This window comes from Alternaria conjuncta, assembly GCF_024043145.1.
Source record: "Alternaria conjuncta strain BMP 0040 chromosome Unknown scaffold_11, whole genome shotgun sequence".
Taxonomy (NCBI): domain Eukaryota; kingdom Fungi; phylum Ascomycota; class Dothideomycetes; order Pleosporales; family Pleosporaceae; genus Alternaria; species Alternaria conjuncta.
In genome coordinates, this window is record NW_026250100.1 from 459,373 (window position 1) to 478,117 (window position 18,745).

General features: G+C 54.3%; 8 protein-coding genes across 8 annotated transcripts; 5 read left to right on the forward strand and 3 right to left on the reverse strand.

Moving 5' to 3' along the window:
- Positions 1–5: 5 nt before the first annotated feature.
- On the forward strand, positions 6–891 carry J4E85_007692 (uncharacterized protein; the record flags this gene model as incomplete). The annotated part of the gene is made up of 2 exons (XM_051471923.1): positions 6–464; positions 520–891. 2 exons carry the CDS (start codon positions 6–8, stop codon positions 889–891), a joined length of 831 nt encoding a protein of 276 aa, XP_051324120.1.
- Positions 892–1,453: 562 nt separating this feature from the next.
- On the reverse strand, positions 1,454–2,506 carry J4E85_007693 (uncharacterized protein; the record flags this gene model as incomplete). The annotated part of the gene is made up of 3 exons (XM_051471924.1): positions 1,454–1,865; positions 1,916–2,310; positions 2,357–2,506. The coding sequence occupies 3 exons, from the start codon at positions 2,504–2,506 to the stop codon at positions 1,454–1,456; spliced, it is 957 nt and encodes a 318-aa protein (XP_051324121.1).
- An 803-nt stretch (positions 2,507–3,309) lies between these two features.
- On the forward strand, positions 3,310–4,339 carry J4E85_007694 (uncharacterized protein; the record flags this gene model as incomplete). Its single annotated transcript, XM_051471925.1, has 2 exons — positions 3,310–3,765; positions 3,869–4,339. 2 exons carry the CDS (start codon positions 3,310–3,312, stop codon positions 4,337–4,339), a joined length of 927 nt encoding a protein of 308 aa, XP_051324122.1.
- Positions 4,340–4,597: 258 nt separating this feature from the next.
- Positions 4,598–5,369, reverse strand: J4E85_007695 (uncharacterized protein; the record flags this gene model as incomplete). The annotated part of the gene is made up of 3 exons (XM_051471926.1): positions 4,598–4,812; positions 4,873–4,950; positions 5,012–5,369. 3 exons carry the CDS (start codon positions 5,367–5,369, stop codon positions 4,598–4,600), a joined length of 651 nt encoding a protein of 216 aa, XP_051324123.1.
- A 1,264-nt stretch (positions 5,370–6,633) lies between these two features.
- Positions 6,634–8,303, reverse strand: J4E85_007696 (uncharacterized protein; the record flags this gene model as incomplete). Its single annotated transcript, XM_051471927.1, has 3 exons — positions 6,634–6,749; positions 6,799–8,182; positions 8,292–8,303. The coding sequence occupies 3 exons, from the start codon at positions 8,301–8,303 to the stop codon at positions 6,634–6,636; spliced, it is 1,512 nt and encodes a 503-aa protein (XP_051324124.1).
- Positions 8,304–9,185: 882 nt separating this feature from the next.
- On the forward strand, positions 9,186–10,360 carry J4E85_007697 (uncharacterized protein; the record flags this gene model as incomplete). Its single annotated transcript, XM_051471928.1, has 2 exons — positions 9,186–10,140; positions 10,191–10,360. 2 exons carry the CDS (start codon positions 9,186–9,188, stop codon positions 10,358–10,360), a joined length of 1,125 nt encoding a protein of 374 aa, XP_051324125.1.
- Positions 10,361–11,703: 1,343 nt separating this feature from the next.
- J4E85_007698 (uncharacterized protein) lies at positions 11,704–14,588 on the forward strand (the record flags this gene model as incomplete). Its single annotated transcript, XM_051471929.1, has 6 exons — positions 11,704–11,989; positions 12,041–12,338; positions 12,391–12,910; positions 12,965–13,456; positions 13,505–13,744; positions 13,845–14,588. The coding sequence occupies 6 exons, from the start codon at positions 11,704–11,706 to the stop codon at positions 14,586–14,588; spliced, it is 2,580 nt and encodes an 859-aa protein (XP_051324126.1).
- A 724-nt stretch (positions 14,589–15,312) lies between these two features.
- On the forward strand, positions 15,313–18,435 carry J4E85_007699 (uncharacterized protein; the record flags this gene model as incomplete). The annotated part of the gene is made up of 1 exon (XM_051471930.1): positions 15,313–18,435. One exon carries the CDS (start codon positions 15,313–15,315, stop codon positions 18,433–18,435), a length of 3,123 nt encoding a protein of 1,040 aa, XP_051324127.1.
- Positions 18,436–18,745: the final 310 nt, after the last annotated feature.

Consider the following 18,745-nt stretch of genomic DNA (forward strand, 5'->3'; position numbering starts at 1 on the left):
TCAAAATGCTTGTCTCAATCATCTCCGTTCTGGCCGCGGCCACCGCCGTCGCCGCCCAAGGCACTCCCGCTCCCGTCGTAATGGGCAACCCCATAGGTGCCAAGTACGTCGGTACTCTCCCCGCCAAGGAGGGCAGCGCTCTCACCGGATCCATCGAGGCCACCACCGGCGCCGACGGCAAGGGCGTCAAGTTCCAGGTCTCCTTCGCTGGCCTTCCCGAGACTGGCGGTCCTTTCATGTACCACCTCCACGCTAAGCCTGTTCCTTCTGACGGCAACTGCACTGGTACCGGCGCTCATCTGGACCCGTACATGCGCGGCGAGGCTCCTCCCTGCGATGCTACCAAGCCTGAGACTTGCCAGACTGGTGACTTGAGCGGCAAGTACGGAAACGCTACTGAGACCACTTTCTCGGCTGAGTACACCGACTTGTACTCTGCTACCCTGCCTTCTGACCCTGCTTTCGTAAGTCTTGATCATTCGCTGTAATCTGGAAACCCAATTTGCTAATACATCACAGTTCGGCGCCCTATCCTTCGTTGTTCACCTCAGCAACAAGACCCGTATCGGCTGCGCCAACTTCACCATGGTCTCTGCTGGCGAGGGTGAGGGCTACCCAGCTGCCTCTTCCTCTGCTGCCATGTCTTCCGCCCCAGCCATGTCCTCCGGATACGCCATGCCTCCTACCACTGCCTCATCCGGCTTCGCCATGCCATCAGGCTCGCCCGCCTACAACGCCACCAGCACTGGCATGATGTCGCCCACCACCGGCATGCCCATCCCTCCCAGCTCAGCTTCCGCCTCAGCCCCAGCTGAGTTCAGCGGCGCCGCCGTCAAGGTCGCCGGTGGCGCTGGTGCTCTGCTCGCCGCTGCTGCCGCGCTCGTCTTGTAGAGTGTTCAGATGGGAGCATAGGTGCATCATGGAGTTTTCTTCTTTTTCTTCTTTTCAATGTCATTGATACCAGATGGGTCGCTAGATCGGCTTCATCGCTTCTTTTCGCCAGACACGCGAGGGTCCATTACTTTGGTACCCTTTTTTTCGCATGTGTATAGGGTCATGTTCACGGGGTCACTTCTTCAATAATGTAGTTTGATAATGGGCTAGATATGAGAATGTCACAGATTTGCAAATACTGTTATTGCGTCCTTGGTTGTCTTCGGTGAATGTTCTGACATGACTTTATCAGGGCGCCTCTGTGACGGTGAATGTACATGTTAGTATGCATGGAAACGCTGTACATCATCACTCAGATTGATCAACAGGAAGATGGTGACGTTGGTGACTTGCTCAATTGCAGTCGATGGCCATCTGGCTCATATTCATGTGTAGTACATGAGGGTATCATTCCCCGTCGAAGCATTCAAGCCTGCGTTTCAACCTCCACCTCGTATCCTACTCTCGTGTCTAATGCTATACAGTAAAGTATGCGCAACTCGAAGTAACAGGTGTCTGTCTAAGCCGTGTTCAGGACCGCTTCCTCGTCATCGCTATCAGAGTAGTCGCCACGACCAGACTTCTTGAAGCGGGGCTTGTCTTCGGCAAGCGAAAACTCTTGAGAGCGCTTGTTGTATCGAATGCCGCCGAACTTCCAGGCCACGAACTTCTCTGCGTCCTCGAATTCCCTGAAGCGGACAGTGACGATACCCCTGGGTTCTTTGTCCCACAGAGTGGTATTGGTCACTTTGCCGATCTCCTCAGCCTTCTCGCGCATGTCCTCCTTGATCTCTAGGTAGGCTTTCGGGTCGGTCTCGAGTTGATCCAAGGTGAAGACGTTCTTGATGATGACGACCTTGGCCCACTTGTTTTTCTTCGCCACGAAGGTCTGAGCAACTTCCTCCTCGTTGTCAGACCATTCGTTCAGCTTGCTACAACTTTGTTAGTGACGATTCGAGGGTAAATAGATATGCGAACTTACCGGTTTAGCTCTTGCCTGTTACGCTCCGACGCCTTACGATCGGAACGCGTTAGCTTCGATGCAACCTTATCGCCATCCTTCTCCTTCTTAAACTCCATCTTAGCAGGCTCGACGTGGATATGACCGTTCTTCGTGTCGCCGGGGCGAAGAGGATAGTCGTCCATCATCAAGACCGCGTTGCGGATCGACTCCTTCTTGAAGTAGACGACCAAGGCGGTGCCATTGAAGTTGCCCTCATCATCTTTATACATATTGATTCGGGGCTCGCCGTTTGCGCCTTTATCAATGATACCATACTTCTTGCATTCGTCGTGAAGCTCGTCCCTGGTGGTGTCGAGAGGCAAGTTCGAAAGGTAGATCGCCTTGTTCTCGAGGACTTTGGGCTTCTTGTTGGCCTGCATCATGTTAGCGAGTGATCTAGAAGGTTGAGATGCTACTAACCTCGGGTTCCTTTTCAGCCTTTCGCTTCTTGTTGGTCTGAGGCTCTGGTGCTGGTTCGGGAGGTGCAGACGGAGATCGGGAGACAGCTAGATGTCCCTCGAACTCCCGACCCTGCATGAAGTCGTCGAGTTCGGTGTTGTGACTGGACATGATTGTGTTAGAATATGTCACAGCAAAGTTCGTGCCAAAGAGGTTCGGCAATAGGTTCGGCAACGGTTTCGCGGCTCAGCAACTGGTCAAGGTGCACGTTGGTGAGACGCGCAACTTGTTGTTGTTGTGGTGAAGAGGAGCTCGAGTAGTCGGCGGCAGAAATATTGGGCGGTAAGGTCTGTTTGCGGGACAACGGGCGCTACGGCGTTGATGTTTCTCCGGTGCCGGTAGCAACAAGGGCTGTTGCCTAGCGAAGAAGAGAACTCAGGGCGCTGGGAGTGATGACAGCAGCCTTGGAGGTCGCTGTTGGAGACGCCATGGTTCGTTAGTCTTTCTGAAGGGCAAGCCTTCTAATGCCGCCATGCTCTTTCAGAGGGCGCGGATGAACCTACACAGCGCTGTGCGAGATGTATAGGAGCTCAGAGGCGAGTGAGGTTTGTTGTGCTGACCAGGTGAGGTTTGTGGATGAGGAGGAGAGGAATGACGATGGCAGGACCGATAGAGTCGCGGAGTGGTGCATGCAGGACGCCGGCGAATTCCCGCCTAGCGCCGTCAGGGTAAGCTTTAAGCTTCGATCGCAGCAGCCTTAGCCCCGCATGTGCCGACTCAGTGATCACGGTAAAACGCCCATCCGAGGCATGCAATGTAGGACACACGAGACACTCCAGACGCAAGAGGAAACCCTCGAAGATCACTGCGCCCCACCGCCGAGTATATATAGGCGGAACATGTAGCCGCAAGAGTCCAGTATTTCTCCCTGTTCCTGCTCTTGCGACCGTTGCGCACAGCGAAACTGATACACCATGTCTTTAGTCGATATCCTGCTCAGACCCAATATGCGGGACCCGCTTCCTGCGCCCTCGCTGCTCGTGCAGTCTAGCAAGTCGTTCGCCGACAAGCTGAGCCTGACGACGCTTCCGTACCACGTCCACGAGATCCTCCTCGGCTTCCTGGGCTACCATCTCATCCTCCATGTCCTTTCTCCGACCATCTCGCGACTCGTCTGCCCGAACATATACAAGAGCTTCAACAAGCGCACGCGACTCAACTGGGACATCCACTGGGTTTCTATGATTCAAGCGCTATTCATCTGCGCCGCTGCGCTGTGGGTCATCTTCAAGGATGAACAGAGGCACGAGATGGACTGGAGGGGCAGACTGTGGGGATATACGCCAGCTAGCGGTATGGTGCAGGGATTCGCAGCTGGGTACTTCCTATGGGATCTCCAAGTGTCCGCGCAATACATCAACATTGCTGGCGTAAGCTCTTTGATCCATGCGATCGGTGCTTTGGCCGTGACCTGCATTGGTTTTGTACGTTCTCTGCTCCCGTACAGCATCACACATACTGACTCTCTTCTAGAAACCATTCGGAAACTACTACGGCCTCTCCTTCGTCCTCTACGAACTCTCCACCCCGTTCCTCAACATCCACTGGTTTTGCGACAAGCTCGGAATGACTGGCTCAAAGCTCCAGCTCTACAACGGCATCGCCCTCCTCGTTACTTTCTTCGGCTGTCGCATCGTCTGGGGCTCATACCAGTCTGTGATGATCTACTCAGACATCTACAAGGCGCTCACTATGCCCAAGCCCGAACTCATGAGCTCTCTGCTCGAGGCCCAGAAGTGCGACGGAACCTCCAACAGCAGCATGGGTCTCGATGGACCTGGAAACTGCACAGCTGGCGAGCTGCCCATGTGGCTGGTCTGTGTATACTTGGTGGGCAATACGGCGTTGAGCATGCTCAACTTCTTCTGGTTCTCGCAGATGATCAAGGCTGTTAGGAAGAGGTTTGTACCTGCGGAGGAGACCAAGGCTAAGAAGAGTCAGTAAGCGTCCTTCTTGACGAATGATGTGGTGGATCAAGAATGCGCAAGTGTCTGGAATGGCGTTCTTGACGTCGCAGGATGAATGTAATGGATGGACAGGGAAAGAGTGATGATACCCAGCGGTCTTTGGATAGTTTCTCAAAGTGGATGATACTGAATATGAATTATGCGCTTCAACAGCAGCAATGACGAGCTCGACAATTCTGATATATCCACCCATTCATGCCAAGAACGAATCGAATGAAATACTCCTCATGACTTCTCATAACTTGGCACTCGCAGCACCCATCTTCTCCACCTCCTCCCTCAACACCCTCCTCATCTCCCCCGCCATCTTAGCCCCCTCCTCATCATCCAAATCATCCCTCTGACCCCGTCCAAACATAGTCCAACTCTTATTCTTGATCTCCGGCATCGTCTCCGGACGCGGGATGATGTGGAAATGTACATGAGGTACTACTTGCGCGGCACGTGCTCCTGCAAGTATTTATTAGAATACAAAGAGATCAGAAAAGATTGAAGAAGTAAGAAACATACCGTTATTCTGCACGATATTGTAATCCGTCACGCCCGTTACTTTAGCCACCGTCCGTGCTAGTATCGGTAACCAGAAACCTAGTCGCACAGTCAGTATGTCACTCTTTACCAACAAGTGAAATATGTTAGCTTAACGTACCAATCTCCCTACTCTCCACAGCCTCCATATCCGCAACCTTGACCTTATGCTGACGCGTAGTAACAAGCAAATGGCCTCCCGTCATCGGCAAGATGTCCAGAAAAGCAACGACATCCCTACTCCTCAGCACCACAAAACTACTCGGACTCGTTTTCTCTGGATCGCTCTCCTCCTCTTTTGGTATACTCTCTTTTAACAAGTCTTGTTCTAGGGTACTGCTGCTCTTCCATAGTGAGGGAGTGGGCGGTGGACTGCTCGGGGAAATAGACGAGGGTGATGATGAGGGGAAGGGGAAGGCGGCGGCGATGGTGCAGAAGGGGCAGGTTTGGGGTGGGTAGTGGAGGTCCGTTTCTTGCATTGTTGCGTTGCGTTGGTTGGTTACTAGGAGCGTTGGTTGTGCTGGATTGTGGGGATGTAGTCGGAATGATGGTGAATACTGGTTGATGAATATTGACAATAATTGATGAACGGGTGCTGACGATGCCGTATGTTGATATATCCACGTCTTGTTCCGGTAGGTAGGTGAAGGGCCGGTAACGCTGTCCAGATAACGCAGGTGCAAGTCGTTGTGGCAGCACAATTCACAACCTCCACTAACTCAAACGTCTTCAAAATCGAACAAAAAAGACGACGAAAGATAAAAAGGATAATCAGGGTCTTCCCCGTATTGATGATCGATCAACACGCAATCAACGCGCAAAGCTGTGGTCGCAGTGCATTCAGGTGAGCTCCGTATTCAGATTAGCGCCGATGTCGACGTGAATTGCCGAGGCACATTGATCGCGGGAACGCGACATGGCCGGGCTGGGCACGTCTGCATCGCGATCGTGGAGCGGCAACGCGGGCGTGTTGGTGTCAGTGCTGAACTGGACGCGCAAAACCAAGGAAAATGTGGCGTCTGAACACGGTCGTGACGTACCGTGTATTTTACGAGTCTTGGACGCGCGACGCGATGCGCTTTTTCGTGTTTAGGTGTGGGTCTTTGCCTGAGATGGCTGGGGAAGGATGGCTAACAGCATCTATGGCATCATCATGCAATGTCAGAGCAAAGTCACGTCACGTCAGACGAAAGCGAGGCTCATTGAAATTTCTGTCTCCATTTGACGCGAAACAGTGCGTTTTCAGACTATTCATACACTCTGAGAGCTGCCTCACATTTGCTATCCCAATGACCCATATTTCCCACAGACACCACATACAGATCCGCCAAGGAATAGCCTCTCCCATATCACACCATTCATGGTATATCGATCGCTAATGCTATGAGCGAGTATCCAGAGCCGCTACAGAGAAATGAAGTTAAGAGTGATGTGAAAAGGCAAGCACCCTTGATTTGCGCCTCCGTGCATGGGGGATGAACGCCTGCGACTCCATGTTCCAAAACAAGACAAGAGAAACCATAACAGAATTGTGCAACCAACTTGCATCCCATGTATTAACGCCGACCGGAAGATGGTATTAGCCAAGATGTAAACATGAAGGGGTTGGCTTGGATGCAATCGTAAATTTTGCTCCCGGTCGAACCGAACATCGTCATCCGCTGCTCAGTGAGCATGGCGGTAATGAATAGCTTTGCGACTCCTGAGCCAAAGACCGGGAGTGCCTAAAGAAGGAGAACAGTCTTAGCGCTGGCTCTTGGTCTTGGAGGGGACAATGGCGGCCTCCTCCTCCTCTTCTTGGAGCGCGTTACCGTAGGCAGCGACGTAGTCCTTTGCCCACTTGCGTAGAACGATGGATGCTGGTGAATGTTAGTTGTGAACGACAGAGTGGAGTATGCGATGACTTACCCTTCAAGAACTTCTTGCTAGCATACTTCTTAAAGAAGGCCTCGTGAATGACAGGGCTGGAGAGGTAGTCGATCATCAGCTGCAGGACAGGCTGGATCTCCTCCTCGCTGTAGCCGGCGTAGTGTGTGAGGGTATCGTCCCAAGGGCCACGCTCGAGGACGAGGCGAGCAAGGTACATGGCAGCGGCAGCAACTTGGCTGGGGGGATGGGCGAGGAAGCGGTGATCCAGGCAGCCGATCTCGAGGAGGTACTTGCCCAGTGTGCGGGTCTGGATGTCGTAGTTGTCGGCCTTTGATATCCGGCGGAGGAAGTTCATGGGGTTGGGGTAGCTCAGGTCGTAGTTGAGGGCAGCGAGGACGAAACGCTCGGCGCTGAGGATCTCCTCCTCGGTGAAGCCATCATCGGCGACGTGACGGAAGTTCTGGACGTGGGGAGAGAGGACCTCCTCGTACTTGGACGCGATGAACATGGCGGTGACACCAACCAACTGAAGACGGTCAAGCTGGACGATCTTGGCTGAGAGGAAGCGGTCGATGATGTTGACAGCAAGGAAGAGAGTCTCCGGGAGGAGGCGGAAGCGAGTGTGAACTTCGAGTAACCAGTCGACGAGAATACCGCGCATCTTCCACTCAAGCTCAGTCTGGGACTCCATATAGTCCGGGTTGGCCATGGTCGCAATCTCTAGCTCCTTGAGGTACTCAAAGATCTCAACAACGTACTCGGAAACCATCAATGGGTCATCGACGTCTTCCTTGTCTAGGTCTGGGCCCTTGTAGAAGACCTCTGTGATGGGCTCGAGCTCCTTCTTGGTGCCGTTGGCAGCCTTGGTGTCCTTCTCCTCGGTGACGTTCTCCTCTGGGACAACATTCTCAGCCTCCTCTTCATCTTCCTCCTTGAGCTCCTCCTCGGGGTCCTCTTCCTTGACGGTCTTGGTAATTTGCATTCGCTTCTTGGCTGGTTGGCCGGCGATACCGTTGCCGCTGGCACCGCGCTTCTTCACCTCGGATGACGCGAGGTTCTTCTCCTTGGGTTCTAACATGGAACGCGTCGAGTTGGCCCGCGATGGCTTCTTGATGCCGGTAGGCTGTGCTGCTTTGGAGACTGCGCCCTTGGTGGCCAGGACCTTCTTTCCATCCTTCGCGACAGCACCGAGGCCGTCGGTCTTGGTGACATTGCTGACGTCACCGAGGGCAGCACGCTTACGCGTGGCAGCACCGTTCGCGCCTAGGGTAGCAGTAGACTTCTTCGCCTGGAGAGTCTTCTTGGGCACGTCGGCAGCAGACTCGTTGGCGCCGAGGTTGGCGGCCTTTGCACGCGTCAAGCGTGTCGTAGCCGCGTTCTCATCGTTCTCGTTGGTGACGGCGCGCTGCCTGAGAGATCGAGCCTGTAACACGCGTTAGTAGAGTGAATGGTGATGGACGTGTTGCTTCGCGCCGATGGGAGATGGGACGAGAGCAGATGACGTGAGAGCAGGTGAAAGGGCGACGACGTACAGCGGGAGGCATTGCAAGCAATATTATGTATGCTGATCAAGGCTAGAGAGGTATCCAGGTGCTGAGTATATCTGGAGAGTGGAATGGCGGCTGTAGGACTTGTTTTGATACACTGTTTTGAGGTGTCAGCAGAGCTCGGTGAAGCTTGAAAAAGCGCGCGTAGAGGCTGCCAACGCGGGAGCATCAAAAGCCGCGGTGTGCATGCACCGATGTTGCATACAGAACCACGGTCGATGCTCGCGAAAGCTGACCGGACTGACACGCCCGATGGGGTGCGGCAGCGACGGTGACGTGACGGGCGAGAGAGACGAACCCTTGGAGCGCTCGGTGCGTAGTAATTGAGTGGACAGGGTAAAGGTCCAGCTGCAATTAATCGTGAGAGGGAGTGTGGAGGATGGGGGAGGGCGAGAGAGGATGTGCACCAAGGTGTGTTGTGGGTAGGAAGAGAGGTATGTTGTGTGTTTTGAGCGAGGGCAGGCTAGCTTGGCTTCCACGTCCCACGCGCCAAAATCGCATTCGAGGCTGGCAGAGGGCAACAGTGCACGCCCCACAGGCGCGTCAGTGGACTTACCAGAGATGACACCAGGCCCCAACGCGTAAACTTTGCCCGTGCAGTAAGATGGGTCGCGGGCGAGCAGCTGGGCTGTGAGATGGGGGTTCTGGCAAGTGCAGCGTAAAGATGGCGACGAAGACGAGCGTGTTGTGGTGGGAGGGAAGCAGACACACGTTGTTGCTGGGACATCGCGCCCTGCCTGCCCGACCCACCCGGGCCGGCCTAGCCAATTGCGGCGGGTTTGAGAATTATTCGTGACATGACGAGCAGCTGCACGCCATCCAGCCGGCGTCCATTGCACCAGCGTGAAGCATCCAGCGTCCCCAGCTGCACCCCCAGATATGCTGCAGCCGCGGATATGTCGTTTCCAGCCCTCGCGACTGGGCCGGGCGCTGCTGTCTGCCCGCACCTACGCACAGGTCCAGGCCATCGACCTTAAACCTCCCCCAGCGATACAGCCTACCGTGGCTGCCGACGCCGGAGTACTGAAACAGGAAGGCTCGCGCAAGGAGAAGTTTATCCCTCTGCGCACATACAAGCCTCGCACGCCTGGTCTGCGCCATCTCAAGCGACCCGTCAACGACCACCTGTGGAAGGGACGACCGCACCTGAAGCTCACCATCGAACGGAAGGGGCAGCATCTCGGAGGAAGGAACAACACAGGACGGGTCACGGTCAGGCACAGAGGTGGTGGCCACAAGAGGAGGATACGCATCGTCGACTACAAGCGATACCTGCCCGGCAAGCATGTGGTGGAGCGGATAGAGTACGACCCCAACCGGAGCTCGCATCTGGCCCTCATCACCCGCGTGGCTACTGGAGAGAAGTCGTACATCATCGCCGCAGATGGCATGAGGGCGGGCGATGAGGTCGAGAGCTACAGGACGGGTATTCCCAAGGACCTGATTGACAGCATGGGTGGCGGTATCGATCCCGGTATGCTGGCCGCGAAGACAGCCGCACGTGGAAACTGCCTTCCCATTCACATGGTGCCCCTCGGTTCGCAGGTATACAACGTTGGTACCAAGACAAAAGGCGGAGGTGTCTTCTGCCGCAGTGCCGGTACATACGCCATCATCGTGAACAAGGAAGAGGTGGAGAAGGGCAACAACTCAGAGATCAAGCACGTTATTATACGCTTGATGAGCGGTGAAATCCGTAAAGTCAGCGCAGACGCATGCTGCACCATTGGCGTTGCCAGCAACCCGCAATCACACTTCACATCACTCGGAAAGGCCGGACGTTCACGGTGGCTCGGAAAGCGACCAGAGGTCCGTGGTCTCGCCATGAACGCAGGTCAGTTCTTGAATCATTCACTTCAGTTGCAGTCTTCTAACATGTCGCAGCCGATCATCCCCACGGTGGTGGTCGTGGTAAATCAAAGGGTAACGTGCACCCCGTCAGTCCGTGGGGCACTCCAGCAAAGGGAGGTTACAAGACGAGGCACAAGAGGAACAAGCACACATTCCTTGTCCAAGATAAACCCCGCAACCAAGGAAAGCGGAGGGCGAGGTAGGGTGGCCGCCGGTGTACTATATGCTCAAGATGGAGCTGTACCATATACTGTAGTCGCATGCCATGCCGTCTACCAATATACATCAGTACTCACCCAGTTGCGTTTCGACATGCTTGCACAACAGCAGCAAATGCATAATGTTAGCTGTGCTGCCTAGACTCCAGCTGGTCTGACTACCCCAGTGCTTCACCGATAACCCCATCATGCGCATCGCACAACCAAACGTGCATCCCCTGTTCAAGCAATTCGGCATCATCTGCTCGAATTTCGCCTTCATCAAATACTCGAGGCTCGGGGACTCTCTCGGTCGCATCTGAGGTCCTGACGTGTGCCAGCAGAGTCCAAGCAGACTTAGCAGAGTCCAAGCTCGGGGGTCGGAACTTTGGACGTTGCGGCTCTTCTGCAATCTCACGACCACGGCTTCCTGGGCATGCATAGATCACTTGGCTGCTTGTGGCCTGGGCAGAACCAGATCTCCTGCCACGAGCTCATCAAGTCGTGTAATGAACAGTAGGTGGCATCATTATTTAACTTTGAGCATTCTTATCTCTGCGCGCACCGTTAAGTACATGAATTCCTGATTACTACTGGTGTGACCGTTGACAGGCCGACACCTGGTCTCCATGTTTGGGTTGATGACACAAGACGCTGCGCGTAGATCGGTCGCATTTTGATCCATCTTGGGCTGGACTACTGCCCCACCATGCCGCTCTGGCGAAGCTGCATACAGCACCTTGCAGCCACGAAACAACCACATGCGCAACAGGGCACGCAAAGAGACACCATGGGCTCCAGAGTAGCTATCAGGACCTAAAGAGCAAACTTTCTGTATCAGTAATCGTCTATGTAGCTACGAACTTACGGTAGGGGGTCCTTGCTGGCAATCCCAAGACTCGGGAGATCCGCCATAATTAGTCCATATGCTCGACGTTGCACATCACCTCACGCTTAAGGCAACACGCATTGCGCGGACGGCCTTGCAGGTGAGACCAGGTACATGAGCGTAGCTCAGCCATGGCCTGTTCTACACCCAATAGCACATGCACTTCTGACATCCTACTCTTACACCCACCTTAGAGGCATAACGCGCTCTTAGTGCTGCTCAACCGCTGGTGCCTACCCGCGCGCATTCGAGACTCCGAGGTCTTCACCGACACCGACGCTTAGAGCGACCGTTAAACTGCCGACGTAGCTTCGATTAAGATCTCGCAATCAAACGGAAATCGTGGCTTGACAGAGGACCCTCATCCGTTTGAGCCGTGCTTACGCGGGGGCGGTTCGTCTGAGCCAACGTGGATCCAAGACTCCTCCTGGACTGCCAAAGACCAGCAAGATTCGCCAACATGGCTTCCAACGGATCCGAATCGCCAGACGAGTCGTTCTTCAACGACCTCTCCCAACAAGCGCAAGACCCGAATGCTACCAACATTCAGGAAACGCAACAGGATGGATCAAGCAAGGTCAAGAGGATTGCGTGTGTTCTGTGTAGGAAGCGGAAGTTGCGATGCGACGGCACCCGGCCAACATGTTCGACCTGTAAACGTCTGAACCACGATTGCGCATACGACGAAGTACGCAAGAAAAGTGGACCCAAGCGCGGCTACGTCAAGCTGCTCGAACAACGGCTGCGTAAGTTGCGCATACTTCTGCTGGTGGATGGTACTGACTCATGGGATACAGAGCAAGTCGAGACCCTCCTCAAGACACAAGACACGACCGACTCGAGCAAGGACGCCCCGCGCCAGGACGCCGCTTCCGCATACGTCGCGAACACTGTAAATCAATCGCTGCCGAATTCTGGAGATGTGCCCAACACAACAGGCAATACTCAAGCGGCCGGTCGGTCGGGGATTAATGGCGCAAGCCCATTCCAAACTATCGGTATACCAGGGAACGACGCGGGGCAGGAGACCTCGTGGGAGATGATAGGGCTTGGGCTCGAGGAACCTTTACCTCCCCAAGAAATCATGGACGATTTGTATGAGCAGAACCTGCCCCGTAGCAAGGTGGCTGCGCTGACGCTATTCCAGATATCAAATATACTTCTCCAAGATCCATCTCACACTGCCCGTCATACACAGACCGCGGTTTATGGCCGCACTGAACCTGTCTCCTCAAGCGCGCCCGCCGGTTTGTCTGCGATACATCATGTGGACCCTAGCCGCTTCCATCACAGACAAGTATGAGGCGTTACAAGAACATTTCTACCAACGTGCTAGGAAATATGCGCAGATGGATGAGATGAGAGGCCACGGAGAGTCGACCATCACCCTTGCGCATTGCCAGACATGGGTTTTGATGGCTACGTACGAGTTCAGACAGATGTACTTCCCAAGAGCCTGGATGTCATCCGGGAGAGGTTCAAGACTAGCCCAGATGATGCAGCTGCATCGCCTGGACGGAGTTGGACTAGATGTAAAGCAATGCCTGGCTCCGCCCAAGGATTGGACCGAGCGTGAGGAACGGCGGAGAACCTTTTGGCTAACCTTTTGCATTGATCGGTACGCGAGTATTGGAACTGGCTGGCCCATGACCTACGATGAGAAAGACGTAAGGACAGACCTCTCGTGCTCATACTACTGCAAAGCCTGACTGTTTTTTTAGATCATGACAAACCTACCAGCAAGCGAAGAAGCATTTGAAAAGAGTAAACCGATGGATACTGGATCACTGGACCAAATCTTGAATCCTAATGGCGTGCAAAACCTTCAAGCACTCGGCGGTATCGTCCTGACAGCTGCGATGTTTGGCCGCAATTTGCTTCACTTACATCGACCGATGCCAGATGACAATGACGAAAACATCAATGGCGGCTTCTGGAACCGACATCGAAACATCGAGCGTATACTTCTGCAGACATCGCTGAGTCTGCCGGATAATATTCGTCTACCAACTGGTATAGCCGACCCCAACGTGGTGTTCACGAACATGTGCATACATACGTCGGCAATATGTCTTCACCAAGCAGCCATCTTCAAAGCAGACAAATACCGGCTACCAGCAAGTGTCAGCAATGAAAGCAAGATTCGGTGCGTAACAGCAGCAGCAGAGATTGCTTCTATCATGCGTATGATCAGTCATATGGACCTTGGTTCAGTAAGTCTTTAGTCACGGCCAACGATTGGCGTTTACTGATTTGAGCAGATGAACCCGTTTATATCCTTCTGTATTTACGTGGCAGCGAGGGTCTTCGTCCAATACCTCAAGACGCGGCCAAAGGACCAACAGATGACCTCCTCGCTACAATTCCTCCTGCAGGCGATGGAAGCTCTTCGACGGAAGAACCCACTCACAGAGTCGTTCTTAGTGCAGTTAGATCTTGATCTAGAGGGTGCAGGTCTACAGGGCATGCGTCATCAGCCATACACGCAGCCTGCGCGCAAAGTGAGTCAAACCCCAGACGCGCTCCAGGGACACAGTGATACGATTGGGAGTCGATTAAGTCAGAGTTATCCCAAGTAAGTTACTAATTCCTGACACATAGCCTACCATCATTTCGATCCATTCTGATCCGCAAATCAACTGCAGTCCATTAATCAATATACGCGAACCGAATCAACCTGCCACAGCCGCCAACACGTTTGGAAACGGCAATCCGATCACGCCGGCACCGACTTCCAATACGCAATACTCGAGCAACATACCTGGTCCGCCATTTCATCTCCACAACATCAATAGTATCGACATGAGCGCGCAGAACCAGGCCTACTTACCGTCTCAATTTGAGTCGAACAGAGGTTTCGGCACCACTGCAGCTCAAGCCTTCACGCCCGCCGGCGGTTTCGCATTCCACGATAATGAGATGGACCTCTCCGGAGGTGATAGAGACGTCGACCGGCCTAGCCCCGCAACAATGAGCTCACAATCAAGAGGTGGCTCAACATCACAATCTTCTTACTCGCCAGGCCAGCCACTCGAACACAACATCCCATACCGGGCATCTCCAAAGATGACAGGACCAGGCTCCGGCACCGTCTTTCCAGACCTCGCAGCTAATGGCGGAACGTTTCCAACAAATGGCTTCAATCTACCCAACAACATGGGCAATGAAGCTTATACTGATGGCTTTGTAATGGGTAACGAATGGGAATATGCAGCTTTGAACGCGGGAACAGGCCTGACGCCCATGGCAGACGCGTCCTGGGATTCGATGTTGGAAAGCGTTACGATGGGATGGGATTCAGTTGGCCCTGGGCATGAGAATCAACCGAAAGCTGCCGGGGTATGATGGGATTTGTTGTTTGGGGGATGTGTACATTGAAATAGCAGGATACCCACTTTCGCTTTAGTTGGATTTGGTGTTAAGGCTGATGACATGGGTGGGCTCGACTTTTAGGTCACGCACACATTGGCTTCGCGTGCTTTCTGGTAAATCGCCTGCCGACGGTTTTAGATGACGTAGTGCTATCTACGCATTACAGAGGGCGGATAGAACGAACGTTGTATACTATCATGTAAAAACAAGACTGCAACTGGCATACCCAGGTATCATCCTGGGTCCTTGTAGATTCCCCCGGATCCGTGCACGCGGCTAGACATGTACATCGACGGAACCACCTCGGATCGAAATTGCGAACGCGTTGACAGATGTCATTATCGAGGCGAACTCGTTGTTTTTGAAGCTAACATATCATATCGATTGCAATCGATACTTAGCCATGCTCTCGATGAAAGGACCCTGAAGATCCGGGGATAATGAGGCTTGCAGGGATGGGGGCGGTCTGCGTCACACCTGCAGTTGCTGGGCAACCGGATCGAGAAGCTACGTGCAGCATCGCAACCACATCACCACCGCTTTTTCGCTGCGTCGGGTCGTACAATTAATCTTCACTTCTTCACATATCGTTCTCTATCCCTGTTTCTCTGGGCAGAAAAGCTGGCACTCACGACTGGTGCACCGACAATCGCACAGCAAACAGAGCAGTAAACACCACGGCCGACGTATATTCGCAATGTTCACGTCGAAGGAGAGGGAAGGTGCTGCGTCACCAGGGCCTGGAGCCTACTATTCGCCGTCCCAAATGAGTAAGAACTATAGCGACGCCTTCGCACCTGCCATACTGACGATTGGCATAGAGAGCTATCTTCAAGACCTTCGCACAAACCGCCCCGCTCGTCCCACCGGAGCTCGACCTGCTCCTGCACACTTCAACACATGGTCGAATAGATCCAGCAACCGAATGTCCGACTCGACTGCCATCTCCTCCCTACAGCGTACCTTCACAGACCCTGTCGTCGACGCCGATGCACGTCCCGCTTCCTCGCACGAACCGAAGTCGCATACCCGAACAACCTCCAAAGCGAGCCTAGATGGAGTCGTAGCCAGTGTTGGAAGGCCACTAGTGCAGCCACCACGCGGGCGGGAGACATCACGGTCTTCGTCACGATCGCGCACACCCAGCGTGCAATACCGCGAGAGGGAACAGCGCCAGGCAGAGCAGGACGAGGCACGGGCTATACGCGTGGCCATGGAGGACTTGGAACTTGCAAAGGAGGAGGGCAAGATATTCGAGGCCGCACGAGATGAAGCCGTCGAATTGGTCTGGAAGCATTGCAATCCCCATGCGGCCGCGGCCAGTCCGACCAAACCGTATGCATACCCGGGTCTGGCCAGGAAGAACAGCGCGCAGAGGAGTCGGAGCGTCGAGCCGAAGGATCAGGATCTGCAACGGGCCAATTCTAAACTGCGGAAGCGACATTCGATGGGGAGTGCCGCGTCAGGGAGCCGGAGTAGCAGCTTGCAGAGCAACGGCCGCGCAGGCGATGCCGATACATCAGCTGCTGGAATCGCGTCGCCTACCAAGAGCAGCTTTGGCATTATCAAGGGTAAGAACGGCGAGTCACCAGCATTAGCCAAAGCCATCTCAGACCTTCCAGACTTCAAGCAACGACGAAGAAGCAGCGGACCCCGTCGAACCATCAGCGGGAGTCTTTTCTCCAACCCGAACGACCAGATATACGAAGAACCCGAAGAGGAAGCACCGCCTGCTCCTAAACCCACCCCCGCCGCCGAACCACCCAAGACCGAAAAACTACCACTAGGCATACGGCGCAATCCCTTTATGCGTTTCCAATCAATCAAGGGGAACCCACTGGTGAGGTCCAGCACGGATCCTGCCATCGCGACGAAGCGTTTCGACCGCTATGAGATACAGAAGAACCCACCGACCCAATCGAGAAATGCAGCGTATACCCTGAACTCGGCAGAATCGAAGCCAGCAGAAGATGTCAAGGCGGACGTGGAGAATGTTCCCGAGGTGAAGATGAAGGATGGCAAGGAGATCAGGAGCGACGAGCTGCGTGCTGCTACAGGCTTTCGTCTGAAGGACCGTAGTGCGAAGCTACCTACTCCTACAGCTGTCTCAGATGCTCCAGGACGACCGATCGTTTCTTTCCAGAAGAACTGGAATGTCATTGAAATGAAGGAAGAGATATCTGCTGCACCCGATCTGGCACCAAAACCTTTGAACACAACCAAATCTGGCCCGCCGCCACTGGAGCACGCCGCAACTGAGCCTGTCGTACCTACTATCAGTCTCGCACCAGAAGTGCCCAAACGAAACATCACCCCAAGACCGCAAGTTCCAGAGATCAACGTTCCTTCCGAGCCTAAAACCAGCCTCGCACCGGACGTACCAGAACGAAGCACAACTCCAAGACCGCCTGTGGCTCCAGAGGCTAACAGCTCGTCTGGTTCCGCGCCCGCACCCGGACGGTTCAACCTGAAAAACAAACCTACCATCAACATCTACGAGGACCCTCCAGCCCAAACGAGACCTCTGCCGCTCACCAGCTCGCTAAGGAAAGCCAATATACCAACTCGTCCTTCTGCTGCTCCTCTGCCTAGTATCAACGTATCTGACTCAGCGCCTGCGCGTTCGAGGACGACACCAGCGCCGCCAGTTCCTTCTATTTCCGTGTCCGAGACCCCGTCGATTTCGGCCAGGAAGAACATGTTCAATCGTGGCCCCTACGTTCCGCCAACGAGTGCTACGCCGCCTATTCCCAGCATATCAGTCAGCGAGACTCCAACACCGAGACGAGGCTCTACAACACCTTCAATCTCTGTAACACCGGAAGTCCCTTCGATATCCGTTAGCGAATCACCGGCGCCAAACCGTGGATCAAGAGGCAACGCTCCACCAATTCCCAGCATCTCTGTGAGCGAGACGCCCGCGCTGAGAAGGGGAGCGACTGCACCATCTATCAACGTGACTCCTGACATTCCGACCATATCCGTCAATGAGACCCCAGCTCCGACTCGCGGACGCAACAGCAATGTACCTTCAATCAACGTCAACCCTTCAGTGCCTTCGATCAACGTCAACACACCCAAAGGCTTCGGCCCAGCCGCGTCAACACGACCACTGCCAGTTCCAAATGCCCAAAACAAGTCTCACAGCTACAACGGCACAGCCACCCCTCGCACCCACTGGACCCCAACCACCGTCCGCACCGGCGCTCTCTGCGCCCAATGCGCCCTCCCCATCGCCGGCCGCATCGTCTCCGCCTCCGGCGCGCGCTTCCACCCCGAATGCTTCGCCTGCTACCAATGCGGCGAGCACCTCGAATGCGTAGCCTTCTACCCAGAACCCTCCAACAAACACGCCGAACGCGTCTCGCGCATCCGCGCCCGCCTCTCCGGCGCCGACATCCCGTACCTGCCCTCGCACCCCACCGCAGACTCCATGGCGCGCCTCGAGCACGACGACGGCACAGACGAAACGCCCCGCTTCTACTGCCACCTCGATTTCCACGAGCTGTTTTCGCCCCGCTGCAAGAGCTGCAAGACGCCTATTGAAGGCGAGGTTATTGTGGCTTGTGGTGCCGAGTGGCATGCTGGTCACTTTTTCTGTGCCCAGTGTGGCGATCCGTTTAATAGCAACACGCCGTTTGTAGAGAAGGATGGGTATGCTTGGTGTGTTAATTGTCATACGCATCGGTATAGTACGAAGTGTAAGGGGTGTAGGAAACCGGTTACCGATACGGTTGTTAAGGCACTGGGGGCGGAGTGGCATGTTGGGTGCTTTGTTTGCGTTGTAAGTCTTGCCGGTCTTGTTCTTAGTTTGAAGTGACGTTTTTGCTAACTTGTGTGATAGTGCTGCTCTGGTCCTTTTGAAGATGGGAGGTATTTCCTTCGCGGAGAGAGTCAGGATCCGGTTTGTGTTAGGTGTGAGGAGAGGAGGTTGAAGGCTTGATCCAGGCTGCATTACGTGCGCATCTTTGCGTCTGCCGCTGCTGTTGTGTGTGACAATCTACTGTTGAGCGTGTTTGCATATTGTTCGCATACATTGGTGTTTTGGGTATGGGGAACGGCGCTGTTTGGGCGTTTTCTGGGTAGCATAAAGGTAGTTGGGGAGTTGTAATATGAGAATGATGTTTACA